Genomic DNA, 15,789 nt, shown 5'->3' with positions numbered 1-15,789 from the left:
TTCCCGTTCTCCTTTAACCCGCCCCTCTCAACGCTGCTGAGCCGCGCGGGCCGTTCCCGCGGGCCCCGCCCCGCTTGTCGCGCGCTGGCGCCGCTTCCGTTCGCTTTCCGGCTTCCCGCCGTGTTTCGATTGGCCGCGGGGGCCGAACTCCGCCAGCCGCGCGCCCTGACCGCAGGAAGCGGCTCTGCCCGGGCGGGTGGCGCTGCGCGCGAGGGGACGCGTGGCGGAGGGCGCGGGTCGGGCGCGGGGCTGCCGAGCTCATGCGGCGGCGCCTGCGGCTGCTGACGGCGGCGCTGGGAGGCTGCGGGCTGCTGCTGCTGGGCTCGGCGCTGGCGGCGGGCGACGAGCGGCTGTACGGCGCGGCGGTGATGCCCGCGCTCCGCGCCGTCACCCCGGAGGCCGCCCACGGCTTGGCCCTGCGCGCCGCCGCCCTCGGGCTTCTGCCGCCCGCCCGCCCCGACGGCCCCGCGCTGGTACGGCTCCGCGGCCGGGAGGCGAGGGAGGGTGCGGCACCGAGAGCGGGCGACCGGGGGAGGCGGCCGAGCCCTGCCCGACAGCGGAGGGTCCCGGCGGGGCTCGCGGGGTGGCCCCGGGTGGGAGGCGGTGAGGTATCGCGGGGCCGCTGCTGCTGCCGCCGCCTTAGCGGCGCTTCCCCGCAGGAGGTGCGCGTCCTCGGGCTCCGGTTCCGCAACCCGCTGGGACTGGCGGCTGGCTTTGACAAACACGGCGAGGCTGTGGACGGGCTGTACAGGATGGGCTTCGGCTTTGTGGAGGTGGGAACTGTCACGCCCGAGCCTCAGGAGGGCAACCCCAAGCCCAGAGTCTTTCGGCTGGTAGAAGATGAGGCAGTCATTAACAGGTGGGGTTTCACAAATCGCTGGGACGGGCTGCTGGTGGTGCGGGGGGCAGAGGTCCTGTGGGTGCTCCCGACTGTCACCTGAATGCTGGACTGAGTGTGCTGAGCTGACCCACGGGGCCGGGCCACTCCCCTTGTTGCTCTCTTTTCCTGCCCAGGCCTGGTAAGCACCAGCCCAGCCCTGAGTCTCATTTCTTCTGATGCAGATATGGATTCAACAGCCACGGCCATGCTGTGGTGGAGCGTAGGCTGCAGGCCCGCCAGGAGGCACAGCTCAAGCTCACAACTGGTGAGACAAGCTTGTAAGGCTTTGCTCTAGGGATTGGCAGAATGGATTTGGGGGTCGCCAAGCTAGCCGCAGGCCAAGGGAGGTATGCAAAGCCAATAGGGCTCCAGCTGGGCGGTTTCCAAGGGCAGTGTCTTCTGAGTGGTCTGTCTGTGCTGGGAAATGCTGACTGGGCCAGCTGCAGCAATGCTCCTGTGGCTGGAGGATGGTTTGAGGCCCAGCTCTAGGGAACTCATCCTCACCTCGATTTTTAGATGGTACAGGGCCTTTCTTTGTCCAGTGCTCTAGCCCCTTGGGTGGTGGTTGATCCCTCTGTACTGGCTCAGGCATGTCTGCATTCCAGCGGGGATGCCTCTTGGAATCAACCTGGGCAAGAACAAGAGCTCTACAGATGCTGTAGCTGACTATGTGGCTGGAGTCCAGACATTGGGCCCCTTGGCTGACTACTTGGTTGTGAACGTGTCAAGCCCAAATACTCCGGGGCTGCGGGACCTTCAGGGCAAGGCTGAGCTGCGGGACCTGCTAACCAAGGTGGGTGAGGAGCACCTCCAGCGCAGGGAGGAGAGAGAGGCTTTCTGGGTTGGTGAGCAAAGCCACCAAGATGTCCTCTGATCAACTACTGAATCTGTGAGCCAGTGTTGTGCGCTGGAGTGCTGTTCTCCAGGAAGAGTCAGGTGAACAGTGAGGCACTGCTCTATGTTCTGTTCCTGCAAGCCACCTACATCATGGCATAACAAGTCAACACAGTTCTGCCTCAGCCCTCAACTCGTGTGTTGTACGCCCCAGGCCCTGTGCTTTTGGTGCTGTATAGGGACAAAAGGGCCTGACACTGTGCTGCCTGTAGCTGTGGGTACAGGTGGTGCCCCCAATAAACACTGTTCCTTTGTGTCCTGCTGCAGGTGCTGGCAGAGAGGGACATGCTGCCATGTGAGCGTAAGCCAGCTGTGCTGGTGAAGATTGCCCCGGATCTCACTGAGCAGGACAAGCAGGACATAGCTGGTGTTGTATGTGAGGTGAGGGGATGGGGGCCCAGCACAGTGGAGGTAAGAAGGGGAGGCTGGTGAGAAGTTGGGTGTGTGCACTTCCTGCTCTGCCTGAGCATGGTGCCAGACAGCAGTGGTCCTCATCCCTCTGAAGGGACAGCAGACCTGCAGTGCTGGCTGGCTGGAGGGACTGCATTCTGTTTAGCTGTAAGTCTGAGGGTCTGTGTGCATCCCACCAGACCTCTGGGACTGCAGGTAGTGGGGGACGACTGCTGGGTATGTTGCTGGGGGACATCCAGGCTGGTCTGTTTGTTGACCCAGTTATTCACAGCAGCTGTGTCCTTATGCTGCTGCCTCCTCCAGGTTGGTGTGGATGGACTGATTGTCAGCAACACCACCATCAGTCGCCCCAGCGGCCTCCAGAGCACACAGCGCCTGGAGTCTGGGGGCCTCAGTGGGAAGCCCCTGCGGGAGCTCTCCACACAGACAGTGCGGGAGATGTATGCCCTCACCCAAGGTAGGGGCAGGGCAGGGATTCAGGGTGCATCCTGTCCTCACCCCTGCTGTCCTGATTCTGTACTTGCCCACAGGCCGGGTGCCCATCATTGGGGTGGGTGGGGTGAGCAGTGGCCGTGATGCTTTGGAGAAGATCCGTGCTGGAGCCTCGCTTGTACAGATGTACACAGCACTAGTGTACCATGGGCCCCCAGTGGTGGGGGCGGTGAAGCGGGAGCTGGAGGAGCTGCTGAGGTGAGCAAGGAGCCCAGGAAAGGCTGTGGCAGCTGGATGCCTGCGCATGAGCGCTGGCACTTTGGGGCTGAGCAGCAGTGCTGGGCCTGCTAGGCTGTCACGTGCTGTTTCTGATTAGGGAGCAGGGCTTCAAGAGTGTCATGGAAGCAGTTGGAGCAGATCACCGGCGCTGACAGATTGCAGGATCAAGGTCTAGCCAAGAGAAGCCATGACAAACCAGGAATGGCTGTGATGTTTCCAGACTGTTAGGTTGGGACCGAACCAATGCCCTGGTCCTGGCCCTTGAGAAGGGTCAGTAAGAGGGACTGGGGCTGTACTGGTGGGAAGCTGGGGAAGGGGTCTCTGTACTAATGCCACTGCCCAGGGCTGTACTTTTGGCTTTCCTGTGGGCTGTGTTCCCCAGCAGAAGCAAGTGGTGGTCAGGTTCCACTGGGGCTCAGAAAGGCCCTGGAGGAGGGCCAGCTGTGGAGTGATAGAACAGTCTTGTGCCCACCTTCCCTACAGTACTGACCAGAGCCCAAGCAATGTGTTAGGTATCCCTTCTGCCCTTCAGTTCTGGAACCTCTCCTGCTCACTCTGGCTAGTGCTGGGTCATGCACTACAGCCTCCGGAGTGGCATCTCTCCTTCCTTGTCCTCATCTGCTGTCTGTACAGTGCTTTAATAAATCTGGGGGTCCTGATCCCGACCTAGAGTTAATAAACATTTCTCTTACCTTGTCTTGTGTGTTGCTCTGCTGCCACCCCTTTAGCTGCCCAGACTCTAGGACCATGGTTAGCTCTCAGCCAAGGGATCCATGTGCTGTATTGTTCCTGGTCAGTGTCTGGCTTTGTTGTGGTGTTGCCAGCTGTACCTGAGGCCCTCACCTTCAGGAGATGGCAGGAGCCATTTTTTCCCCTTCCTCAGACAGCTGTGGTTTTGCTCTATCATTTGTTATGGAAAGGCCCCATTTTCTCACTCCTTTGGAAGCTGCAAGTTATGTCTCTAGGGCTTTTTGGCAGCAACTGCTGCTTCACCCTGGACCTCCAGCAGTCTCTTGCCTGTCCTTTAGTGAGGCTGTGTGACTTGGTTGTAGTGTTCCCTGTGCAGCAGTTCCCCACCGTCCTGCGCCATGGGATTGCGTGACAGTGCTGAGCTACACCAAACCTGTTTGTGGTCCTGAGGAGCAGCCTTTCACAAGAGTGGGTATGAGCACTGACCCATGGCTGTCTGTAATCCTTTGCATTCTTTGGTGCTGTGTACCCTGCATCACCCCCTTTATTTCTCGGATGCCTTGGTTCCGACATGGTGCTGTCTGCAGTTCTAACAGGGATATCTCACCATCTGCTTTTGTATGCTCTGGACATGATCCTGGGAAGTGCTTGTTTGCCTGGACTGAAGTTGGTTTTCCTGACCGTGGGGAAGTTGTGTGTCCTACAGTGTTTTTGCCTGTGGTCTGCTGCTGGTCTGTGACAGCCGTGGAGATGTTCTATGCCTTCCAGCTGTGCATTTACCCTGAGCGTGGTGGTGTTTGACCATACCAGGGTGTGGGCTGTGATCTGTGCACCTGCGGGCAGACCGGGGCTGCAGCCCATCCTCCAGCCTGCGCTTTTGGTCGAGGCAGCCAGATCGGCTCCAGGCACGGCCAGAAGTCGCTTTGCACCCAGCCGGGATGGCTGCAGAGGGACGGTGGGACAGCGCTGTCTATTGCTATAATTAAGTTGCACGGCACCTCTCGAAGTGCTGGTGAGGTTCACGAGCCGTTAGGCTGCGCTGTGCTTGGACCCAGTCAGAAGGCGCTCCTGGAGGCGGCCGTGTCGCCCATCCCACCTGCCCCGGAAGAACCACGCGCGCCAGGGACAGCTGGGCGACGTCCTGGGCTGGGGCCGCGGCGCCGCCTTCACCTCTCGGTGAGACGCGGAGAGACGAAGCGCAGCCGGCGGCACCGTCCACAGCCGCAGCCCGGGCCCTTCCTGCCCCTTCCGCCCCGGCCCCGCGTTCTTCCGGTCGCGCCCTCGTGGCGTCATAGGGTTGCCGTGCCGGAAGTCCGCCAAGGAGCCGTGGGTCGCCCCGTTTAGTGGCGGGTGGACTCTATGGTCTCTGGGGCGCCTACAAGCTCCGCCCGTTCTGTCTATGGTGCTCGAGGCCTAGAGCGGCTCTTCTCGCGGAGCGCTGTGCGGCAGCCATGGCGGCGCTCTCGGGGTTGGGTTGCGGTCGCTGAGGCAACTGCCGGCAGGAGCGGGTCGAGCCGGCCCTGCGTCGCGCGGAGCGGCTCCCCGTAGGCCTCATGCGTCCCCGCCGCGGCCCGGCAGCCCGTTCTTCCGCAGCGTGGTAGCGACCGGCGGCGATGGCCGAGGCGGGCGAGGCGTCGATGCACCGGCTGGCCGGGACCGGCCCCGAGGCCGAGGCGGGCGGGCTGGTCCCGCGGGCGCGCAGTGCCGCCGCCGAGCAGCACGTCTTCAAGGCGCCGGCGCCGCGGGCCTCGCTGCTGGGCCTGGACGTGCTGGCGGCCCAGAAGCGGCGCGAGCGTGAGGAGGAGGGGACGGGCGGAAAACGGTCCCGGGTGTCCTCCTACAGGGACTGGGAGGAGGGCCGCGACGAGGCGGGCAGCCCCGACGAGGAGGACGAGGAGGAGGATCGGAGCCGTCGCAGCGCCCGCAAGGACAGGTGCGCTCTCTGCGGGCCGCCGCGCCCGGGCAGCCGCCGGATCCCTGCCGATGCCCGGCCGTGAGCGTGGTGGCAGCTGTGTGCTGTGGGGATCTCTACCTCGGCCCTGGAGCGAGGCTGTGGGATTCAAATCTCTGGATTTGAGGACGTCTGGGAACTATCTGATTGGTGCCTGCCCTGAGTTGTTAGGCTAGGAATATTCTGAGATGCTACTGGGCACCTCTGCCTCCTGATCTTTGGAAACAGCAGTTTGCTTAGAAGTGCTTATGTCTGAAAGTCAGGATATGCTGTGAGAGAGCATTCTCAACCACATACTTCTGCTGTAGCAGAGATCAGGACTAGAACTGCAGGAGACGAGTTAGAAGCCAGCTATTCCTCAGCACCATGGAATGTTTTTAACTTGTATTCCACCTCTCTAGGCATTACCGTTCCGTCCATGTGGAAACACCTTCCTACACAGGTGGTGTCAGTGAGGAGTTTTGGGAACGCAGCCGGCAGCGGGAAAGAGAGCGTCGTGAACACGGTGTCTTTGCCTCCTCAAAGGAGAAGGAACGGAAGAAGGAGCACAGTAGGGATCGAGACCACGATCGTAAACGGGACCGTGGTAACTTCTTGAGACTTTTGTTGCTTTCTGCTTAGGTTTCAGTCTTTATTCTCTCTGTTGCCCTTGGCTAATATTCAGTGTATTTTTTAGGGCAGATTTAGGAAGTTTGTTTGTACACGGGGTGCCTGACCTTGTTTTCTGTCTGCAGAGGATTGGGACAAAAGTCGTCACAGCAGCAGATCAGAAAGAGATGGCTCACTGGAGCGGAACAGCAGGAGGAGCGAACCAGAGAGTCCCAAGCATCGTCCCAAAGGTAGGAGTAGGACTTGGTAGAGATCTCAGATGAGATCTAACAAGAAAAGGTTTTTAATTTGGGGGGGGGTTCTGCTGTTTTTGTTAGTACGAGTGCAAGTGAAGAAGCCTATGTTTTTTAAGACTTGTGGTTAGGACACACATAAAAATCCATGCTCTTCCAGGAGTTTGGGACTGGGAGTGATCTGCCAGGTGTGTGTGAAGATCTGGCCAGTCCCTGCCCAGTGGGGTCTGTTCCGAGTCTGTGCGATAAGAGATGTGGTCCTCTGGCAATTTTCCTTGGAGTTGATGTGTGTAAGCACCTTTAGAAGGAGAGCAGATGGGTACCCTCTTTGTGCTCCTTGTTAGAAGGTGTAAAGTGGCCTTAGGTTCTTAGGATCACTGTGTGAACACTGTGTCAAACTCAATCTCCTCTGCTAGATGCAGCCACGCCATCTCGCTCTAGCTGGGAGGAGGACGATAGCAGTTACAGCAGTTCCCGCCGCTCACAGTGGGAATCTCCTTCACCCACACCTTCCTATCGAGACTCAGAGCGCAGCCACCGGGCATCACGGGACACAGATCGGAGAGACCGGGACAGGTATCAGTAGCTGGGTGTGCAATCTATGATCTGGTGATCTGCAAGAAAGGGAAGGGTACATGTAAGATGAACATCTATCTATGTGCGCTGATTTCTCACTTGTGCTGTTTTCTCAGGTCTGTAAGGAGCAGGTATTCGGATAAGACGCCATTGCCCACCCCATCCTACAAATATAATGAGTGGGCTGACGACCGGAAACACCTGGGGTCCACACCACGACTGTCCAGAGGTAGAGGTGAGGAGCCTAGAGTGGGGTGCTGAGGGTGGACAGTGACAGAATCTCTGTGTAGCACAAGGACAGGTTTTGTGGGATTTCCTCCACATGCGACAGCCTGGTGGGGGTGGTGGCCTGTGCTGACCATGTCATCTTCTTTAGGGCGGCGTGAGGATGGAGAGGAAGGCATTGCCTTTGAGACAGAGGAAGAACGCCAGCAGTGGGAGGACGACCAACGGGTAAGAAGCCCGGACAGGGAGCAGGGTGCTCAGTAGACACCAGGCTTTTGGCTGCTGCCACTTGGCCCAAAGCACCGGCAGGGCCTGAGTCTGCCGCTGGTGTTGTACTGGGTCATGGGTGATAGTCAGCTTTCTCCCAGTGGCTGGGTGAGGAGTGGCACCAGAATCTAGCCCAGCTGGGCAAGCAACGCAGCTCAGTGCTGCATCTCTCTCCTCCTAGCAAGCGGACCGGGATTGGTATATGATGGATGAAGGCTATGATGAGTTTCACAACCCCTTGGCCTACTCTTCTGATGAGTATGTGAAGAAGCGGGAGCAGCACTTACACAAGCAGAAGCAGAAGCGAATCTCTGCACAGCGGCGGCAGATCAATGAGGTAGGGGCAAGATGTGGTGCTGGCTGCTCTGAAAGTGTGGAGGCTGCTTGTACTGCTGCCTCTGGAGTGAACCACTTGTTGATGGGTTTGGCTGACAGATAAAATAAAGGTTGTCTTTGTCCTGGACGTAGACTGTTTGCCTTCCATTTCCTTTGAGACAGTTCTGTTGACTGTGTTGACAGTTCTGTGGCCTGTCTCTATTTCCCATACTTGTCTTTAGTTATTTTGTTATTTTAGTTATGTTTCTTTCCTAATGCTTATTTGTGGGTTCTGTAGCCTAAAACCTTCAGTGTTACTTCTCCACATTCCAGGCTTACTTATTTTTCTCTTTGGGTGTCCAAGCTCTTTCCCTTTTGGGAAAGGAAGAGTAGCAGATGCAGCACTGGATCATTTCAGTGCTTAAAGTTATGTACCATAACTGTGGTGTGTATTGTAGTCAGTTACAGATTTGCCTTCAGTAGTTAGCTGCTTTTAACTTTCTCTTTTAAGAGTAAGTTAAGCCATCCTCAGTTGGTCACGGTCTTGTAGAGCTTTGCAGCTAGCTGTATTGTTTGATTTATTGCCTTGAAATTAATTTGGGTAATGTGTGGTTCTTGAGTTTTGGATAACGGAAGGTAAGAGAATCTTCTGATATGTTCTTTCCTGCAGGATAACGAGCGCTGGGAGACAAATCGCATGCTGACCAGTGGTGTGGTTCATCGGATTGAAGTGGATGAAGATTTCGAAGAGGATAACTCAGCCAAAGTGCATCTGCTGGTGCATAATCTGGTGCCTCCTTTCCTAGATGGGAGGATAGTCTTCACGAAACAGGTAGAAGTTGTGGCTAATAGTGCCGATGAGGGGGAGCCTCGCAGATGTGAGCTCTGTGTTGAAGCAATGCCTCTTTCCTCTAGCCAGAGCCAGTCATCCCTGTAAAGGATGCCACTTCTGACTTGGCCATCATAGCCCGAAAGGGCAGCCAATTGGTGCGCAAGCACAGGGAGCAAAAGGAGCGTAAAAGGGTATGCTGGGACCTCATTATATGTGTTATGTAAGGCCTCACTGCTTTTATTTGGGCTTTGTGGAATACAAGCTTTGATGGTAATAGTAAGGTGTTCCCCATATTTGTGTGATCTGATATATCCTGTTAGTCCAGTTCATTCCATTGTCTCACAAGTAGCTGTTGTGACTTCCTTAGGTACTGCCTGGGATATTAATCACTGTGCGTTTGTGCAGGGGAGTTTGATCCAAAGGGCATTTGGATTGAGAAGAGCAAGTGGAAGAATACAGTGTAGCTCGGGCACAGTCAACATTCAGTGTAGTAGCAGGATAGATCTTACCATGTTTCAGCAAAAGAGTTCTGAGAAAGAATATACAGGAAAGTAGTATATTAGTCTTTGTGGGTGTTTCCCTAGTAGAGGGATTTTCTCTAAAGCTTACATGATAGCGGTTAAGAAGCATAGATATGTTCATAGTAAACTGAATCTGAAACTGTGAGTGGAAAGGAGGAAGTCCTGATACCAAGTATGAGAGAAAACAGAATGGTGAGAGTGCCTGTCAAGAGCAGGAAGATTAGCTCTGGTTCAGATTTTTGTATGTTTCAATGTAAATTTAATGGAAGGGTCAGCAGCTGAAACAATTGTCTTAGAGGACTGTTGATCATCCTGTGCTTGCTGTGTCTTTATCCAGACCAATGTCTAAAAAAGTTCTGGCCCAGTTTGCTTGGAAGAAGGAGACTTGACATAGGGAATGGAGTGTGTGTTCTCTCCTTTAGCACCAGGGTATTGAGGCAAACATGCTTTTCTAGCCTTAGAAGTAGGACTGGAGGAGAATGATTTTTCAGTCCCCACTGTGGTACTTACACTGCTCTTTGCGCTTCCAGGCTCAGCATAAACACTGGGAGCTGGCAGGCACAAAACTGGGAGACATTATGGGGATCAAGAAGGAGGAGGAGAAGGATGAGATGGTGACAGAAGATGGCAAAGTGGATTACAGGTAGGAGCTTTTGGATGACTTCTGCCTAGCTGGTGGTGTTATGCTTATGCTGTAGGCAAAGTGTGTGAGGAGACAGCGTCAAGACTTCTCATGTTTCCTTAGGACTGAGCAGAAGTTTGCTGAACACATGAAAGAAAAAAGTGAAGCAAGGAGTGAGTTTGCCAAGAAGAAATCAATTCTGGAGCAAAGACAATATCTGCCTATCTTTGCTGTGCAGCAGGAACTGCTTTCCATCCTCAGGTATGACTGCTAGAAAACTGGTCATCGTGCAACCCTGGGGCTTTGGCTTACATCTCTGGAGAAATTCACCTAGATATGTGTTCGGTTTGGAAGCTGTACCCTCAGAAAATGGCCTATTGCTTTGTGTGATTGATAGCAGCTTTCCTGCCGAAGTAGGACAACTTTTGAGTGTCCAGCCAGAGCTATGAATGAAGAAGCCTGTCTTTGTGGTATATGAGTAAATATTGTTTCCCTTTCTTCAGGGACAACAGCATTGTGATTGTGGTAGGAGAGACGGGGAGTGGTAAGACAACTCAGCTGACACAGTACCTCCATGAGGATGGCTACACAGACTATGGCATGATTGGCTGCACACAGCCCCGCAGAGTGGCAGCCATGTCAGTTGCCAAGCGGGTCAGTGAAGAGATGGGAGTGCGCCTGGGAGAGGAGGTGAGTCTGGCAGCATGTGTAGGCGTGCAGCCTCTAGGCAGTGCGTGTGCAGGGCTGTTGAAGACTTGCTGATATCTGTGCCCCCCAGGTGGGTTATGCCATCCGCTTTGAAGACTGCACGTCAGAGAACACAATAATCAAATACATGACAGATGGGATCCTCCTTCGTGAGTCGCTACGAGAAGCTGACTTGGACAACTACAGTGCTATCATCATGGATGAGGCACATGAGCGCTCGCTCAATACTGATGTGCTCTTTGGCCTGCTTCGGGAGGTGTGTGTGAGCCTGGACTCTACAGGAAGACAGCGGCATAGGGCATTTGAGCTGGTCTTAGGGCAGAATATTGGCAGGGACAGTGCTTTTCTCCCAGGTCAGAGTAGAGATGATGAACAGAGACTGCCACATCTCTGACTGCACTCGCTGCTTAATCATCTTGTTCTTTGTTTCTTAAGTCTCCCCCTTAGAGTGCTGCCAAAGGTTTGCTGGTATAAAGTAGCTCTAGATACAAAGGTGTTTGCAAGTGTAAGACTTTCTCAGCTAGGTGTAGTCTGTGACTGGACAGTGTGTGTTGGTGTACCCTGGCATTAGTGGTTAATGTTTCTAGAGTACAGTGGAAGCTCAGCCTTTTGCTGTTTTTTTTTCAGAAGTGATGGAAGAAGTCTAGACCCACGTACAAATATGACGTGCTTATTGTCCTTTTTATCTGTTTTCTAGGTGGTAGCGCGACGCTCGGACCTGAAGCTTGTTGTCACCTCTGCCACCATGGATGCTGATAAATTTGCCTCTTTTTTTGGGAATGTTCCCATTTTCCACATTCCTGGGCGCACCTTTCCTGTTGATATTCTTTTCAGCAAGGTACGCCAATGTAGTAGAGAGAGTTTGTGTTGTGAAGGGGTTGTAAGGGTTGTAACTTGGATATGCCCCACTCTGCAGTGATCAGAGAGGAAAGACAAGGGATAGCTATGTTATGATGCAGTCTTATAGACAAAGTGGGGCAGATGAGATTACTGGTGTCTAATGTGAACTGTGTCTTTCAGACACCGCAAGAGGATTATGTGGAGGCTGCAGTGAAACAAGCTCTGCAGGTCCATTTGTCTGGTGCACCTGGAGACATCCTTGTCTTCATGCCTGGTCAGGAGGATATTGAGGTGAGTTTGTTGGCCATGAGCCAGCAGTGTGCCCTTGTGGCCAAGAAGGCCAATGTTATCCTGGGGTGCATTTAAAAGAGGGTGGCCAGCAGGTCATGGGAGGTGATCCTCCCTCTCTACTCTGACCCGGTGAGGCCACATTTAGAATATTGTGTCCAGTTCTGGGCTCCCCAGGTCAAAAAAGACAGGGATCTCCTAGAAGTCCAGCAGAGAGCTGCAAAGATGATAAAGAATCTTTGGGGCATCTCATATATGAGGAAAGGCTGAGTAACCTGGGTCTGTTCAGCCTCTGGAAAAGGGTTGGACTTGATCTCTTGAGGTCCCTCCCAACACCTGCAATTCTGTGATTCTGAGTTGTACTTTCTTAAGTGTATGTTAACACTCCTCTTTGTGTCTAGGTGACTTCAGAACAAATTGTGGAGCACCTTGAGGAACTGGAGAAGGCACCTGCACTTGCTGTACTGCCTATCTATTCTCAGCTGCCATCGGACTTACAAGCCAAGATCTTCCAGAAGGTGCTGATGGGTACTCTGATGGGACTGGGCAGAGGTGAACCTAGCACAGGGAAGGCTACTAGGCATGAGAGAGAGGTGCAGAGATGTCTTTTGTGTGGTACTTATAGAGCAAGGGAAAGCATGTGCCCAATTAAACTTCCCAAGAAGTCACCCATGTCCTTCTAAGTTCTATATGGCTGCTCTGCAGTCTTCCTCAGTAGTGCAGAGGCTGTTGCCCAAGGAATTTGACTGACGTGCGGTATGTTTGCAGGCTCCAGATGGGGTCAGGAAGTGCATTGTTGCCACTAACATTGCAGAGACCTCACTGACAGTGGATGGTATCATGTTTGTTATCGACTCTGGGTACTGCAAGCTGAAGGTAAGCAAAGGTTTCCAATACTGTTCATGGATCTCTGGCATTGGGTTGATTGAGCTCTGTGAGAGTGACCCAGCCTTTCTCTTTCTTCAGTCCTCTCTTCTTGCGCCTTCCAGGTTTTCAATCCCCGTATAGGCATGGATGCACTGCAGATCTACCCCATCAGTCAAGCCAATGCCAATCAGAGAGCTGGCCGAGCTGGCCGAACAGGCCCAGGTCACTGCTTCAGGTAGGCTCATTACTGGTGTTCCTATTCTTATCATAATTCACGTCTGGACATCTGGCTACATATTTTTTCCTAACTGAAGAGCTAGATGTTCATTGTCTTGAGCCTATTGTGGGAATGAGGTCTCTGGATAGACCTTGAGGCTTTCTGGTTTGGACCCACTGTCTCTGCAGTGAACAGAGTATGCTCTCATTTCTTCCCTTGTGACTCTTTCCACCTTTGCTGCACCAGATGCTTTAATGCTCTCGGGTTAATAGCCAAGCCAAAGGCAGCTTTCTCAAGGCTTTCCTTTGAGGCTGGTTTGCACCCAGGGAAGGACTGTGTTTGAGAGAGGTGTACCTTTGCGCTGCAGCCCAGGTGCTCTTATATGTGCTCTTATATGCTGGGGAGGCACAGTGGCCTGAGGAAGAACTTCCTTAGGGTCCTGTTTGTCAGCATGGGTGAGTGCAGAGCTGCTGCTTTGTGCTGTGCCTGGCGGGGTTGGGAATGGATGGTCATTCAGTGAGGAAGACAGTGGCCTGAAGAGGAGGGGCAGGCTCTTGGCATCTTTCCCCCAGGCTCTACACCCAGAGCGCCTACAAGAATGAGCTGCTGACAACCACAGTGCCTGAGATCCAGCGCACCAACCTCGCCAATGTAGTGCTTCTGCTCAAATCTCTGGGAGTACAGGACCTGCTGCAGTTCCACTTCATGGATCCGCCCCCTGAGGACAACATGCTCAACTCCATGTACCAGTTGTGGATTCTGGGGGCCCTGGATAACACAGGTACTGGCTACAGGGGCAGGCTGTCAGCTCACAGAGAACTGCTAGGACCTGCCCACCTGGTGATTCTTACAGTATTCCTCCAGGTGGTCTGACCTCAACAGGACGGCTGATGGTAGAGTTCCCATTGGATCCTGCGCTCTCCAAAATGCTCATTGTTTCATGTGACATGGGTTGCAGCTCTGAGATACTGCTCATTGTTTCCATGTTGTCTGTGCCTGCCATCTTTTATCGGCCTAAGGTACTTGTTTGATCTTTCAGCAGCTTGGGGCCTTCATCTGCATCTGACTGACGTGTTCTTTGCTTATTCTTCAGGGCCGAGAGGAAGAGAGCGACCAAGTGCGAGAGAAATTTGCTGTCCCAGAGAGTGATCACTTAACTTACTTGAATGTTTACCTGCAGTGGAAGAACAACAACTACTCTACTCTGTGGTGCAACCAGCACTTCATTCATGCCAAGGCCATGCGGAAAGTGAGGCTGTGGCAATGAGGTTTGGAGAAGGAGCCTTACGTGGGAGAGGGACGTGACTGTTGTGTTTCTGTGCAGGTGCGGGAGGTGCGTGCCCAGCTGAAGGACATTATGGTGCAGCAGCGCATGAGCCTTGCATCCTGTGGTACCGACTGGGATGTCGTCAGGAAGTGTATCTGTGCTGCGTATTTCCATCAAGCTGCAAAGCTGAAAGTGAGAGGGGTCTACGCTCATCTGGGTGATAAGAGACCCTCCCCACTGGGAATGGGTGTGCTAACCACACTTCTCCTGTGCAGGGCATTGGGGAGTACGTCAATATTCGTACAGGCATGCCTTGCCACCTGCACCCCACCAGCTCCCTCTTTGGCATGGGCTACACGCCAGACTACATTGTATATCATGAGCTGGTCATGACCACCAAGGTAAGCTTGAGCTGAGGGCTAGCAGGAAGGGTGAGCTGTGATCCAAGTCAGCTGAGAGGCTTTGCCTTGGTAGTAGGATCTTGGAAGGCCCCGTTCTCAGCCTTTCTTGTCTCTAGCAACTGGGTGTATCTGTGTAGTCTGCAGTGTCTTGTTTGTCTCTTTTGTGATATCTTCCTGGCTTATGTAAGATGTCTTTTAGTCTCACTAACTCCAGGTTGTACTTTCTGAAGTCAGGAGGAATTGTCTGGAAAGGAGAACTGCCATCAAGAAGTGGAGAGGAGGGAGGGAGCTGCCATGGCTCTGTCAGTGATGCCCAAGGCCTTGTCATCCTTCTAACTGGATCTTTCTTTCTGTTCCTGCAGGAATACATGCAGTGTGTCACTGCTGTGGATGGAGAGTGGCTGGCAGAGTTGGGCCCCATGTTCTACAGTATCAAACATGCTGGCAAGTCACGTCAGGTGAATTCTCCTTTCCAGGATCAGATGGGAGACAGAAACAGCGGGCTACTACACTGGAAGGGAGAGTGTGTGCCTGGATGGAGTTCTTGCTGCTTACAGCCCCACTGCACACCTGTTATGCTGGAGGAAGTTGAAGCTAGTTTTTTGTTTTGTTTTGTTTTTACATAAAGAGATCAGGGTTGTGGGCCTGTGGAAAGTCTGCTGCTGTGCAGGCCTCTACCTGTTCCTGATTTGCTGCTTCTTTACCTCAGGAGAACCGCCGACGTGCAAAGGAGGAAGCATCCGCCATGGAGGAAGAGATGGCTCTGGCTGAGGAGCAGCTGCGTGCCCGCCGGGAGGAGCAGGAGCGTCGTAACCCATTAGGCAGTGCAAGGTGAGTGCTGACACTGTGAGTTTCCTGCTTATGAGCAGTAGTGAGCTGCATGGGGGATCCCAACTTTCCCACAGGTGTTCCTGGTGCAAGAGCTGTTTTCATCTTACACTAATCACCATTGTCCTTTCCTGGCAGATGTACTAAAATCTATACGCCTGGACGGAAGGAGCAGGGGGAGCCCCTGACGCCACGACGCACCCCAGCCCGCTTTGGCCTCTGAGAAGGGAGTGCTCATTGCTTCGAGACATAAAGACTTCCCAGGAGCTGCTGAGTTTTAGGGCTCAGTTCCTCTGACTGCTGTGAGGCTCTCTACAGCCTGTGGCCCAAGAAGGCTTTGATGCTCTGTACTATTTTTGCTACAGAAGAGAAATAATTTTATTTGTTTAAAGGTTGTCAGTCTTTAACCCTCCCGTTGTTTTGTGTCACTTCTCATCCTGGAGTGAGTTCCAGGCAGAGACAGCCCTGCCAAGTTCTGAAGGGCTCGTGCAGTCAGGTTGTTGCCCTGTAGAGCCTGGGACAAGGCAAAGAATTATATTGGCATGGAGGACCAGCCTGGCCCAGCTCTGGCCTGGACTACTGCAAAGGCAAGTCTTCTATGACCTGTATCCTGGACGGGCAGCTAGGCCTAGCTGT

At 53.9% G+C, this 15,789-nt stretch overlaps 3 protein-coding genes across 14 annotated transcripts in view; 2 read left to right on the top strand and 1 right to left on the bottom strand.

The window, feature by feature from the left end:
• The first annotated feature begins 83 nt into the window (after positions 1 to 83).
• Positions 84 to 3,592, top strand: DHODH (dihydroorotate dehydrogenase (quinone)). Of its 2 annotated transcripts, none has more exons than XM_085235252.1 (8): positions 84 to 473; positions 660 to 859; positions 1,063 to 1,145; positions 1,486 to 1,673; positions 2,042 to 2,155; positions 2,489 to 2,642; positions 2,716 to 2,875; positions 3,001 to 3,592. In XM_085235252.1, exons 1-8 carry the CDS (start codon positions 261 to 263, stop codon positions 3,122 to 3,124), a joined length of 1,236 nt encoding a protein of 411 aa, XP_085091378.1. In that variant the 5' UTR covers positions 84 to 260; the 3' UTR covers positions 3,125 to 3,592. The 2 variants fall into 2 exon arrangements, with proteins under 2 accessions (XP_085091378.1, XP_085091380.1); XM_085235254.1 differs by having other exon boundaries at positions 86 to 473; positions 2,994 to 3,592.
• The window catches only part of PMFBP1 (polyamine modulated factor 1 binding protein 1), a 31,634-nt gene continuing 19,127 nt past the window's right edge, over positions 3,283 to 15,789 (bottom strand). For 8 of the 11 annotated variants that reach the window (XM_085235240.1, XM_085235246.1, XM_085235247.1 and 5 more), the window contains one exon: positions 15,507 to 15,667. In XM_085235240.1, coding sequence (XP_085091366.1) covers positions 15,557 to 15,667 — 111 coding nt within the window. In that variant the 3' untranslated portion in view covers positions 15,507 to 15,556. Of the gene's footprint in view, positions 6,994 to 15,506; positions 15,668 to 15,789 lie in introns of those variants that run through there. The other 3 variants (XR_014886212.1, XM_085235243.1, XM_085235245.1) reach the window with 1 other exon arrangement.
• On the top strand, positions 5,200 to 15,560 carry DHX38 (DEAH-box helicase 38). The gene is made up of 26 exons (XM_085235232.1): positions 5,200 to 5,519; positions 5,939 to 6,123; positions 6,272 to 6,376; positions 6,796 to 6,955; positions 7,072 to 7,190; positions 7,332 to 7,408; positions 7,629 to 7,784; positions 8,433 to 8,594; positions 8,678 to 8,785; positions 9,646 to 9,758; positions 9,861 to 9,998; positions 10,241 to 10,427; positions 10,516 to 10,701; positions 11,143 to 11,283; positions 11,466 to 11,576; positions 11,975 to 12,091; positions 12,342 to 12,449; positions 12,563 to 12,675; positions 13,230 to 13,438; positions 13,522 to 13,676; positions 13,751 to 13,906; positions 13,982 to 14,116; positions 14,200 to 14,325; positions 14,688 to 14,783; positions 15,035 to 15,156; positions 15,292 to 15,560. Exons 1-26 carry the CDS (start codon positions 5,200 to 5,202, stop codon positions 15,374 to 15,376), a joined length of 3,690 nt encoding a protein of 1,229 aa, XP_085091358.1. The 3' UTR covers positions 15,377 to 15,560.

The sequence above is a fragment of the Meleagris gallopavo genome, chromosome 13, assembly GCF_905368555.1.
Source record: "Meleagris gallopavo chromosome 13, MGAL_WU_HG_1.1, whole genome shotgun sequence".
In the NCBI taxonomy this organism is placed as follows: Eukaryota; Metazoa; Chordata; class Aves; order Galliformes; family Phasianidae; genus Meleagris; species Meleagris gallopavo.
This window is presented reverse-complemented; position numbering and strand designations above follow the sequence as displayed.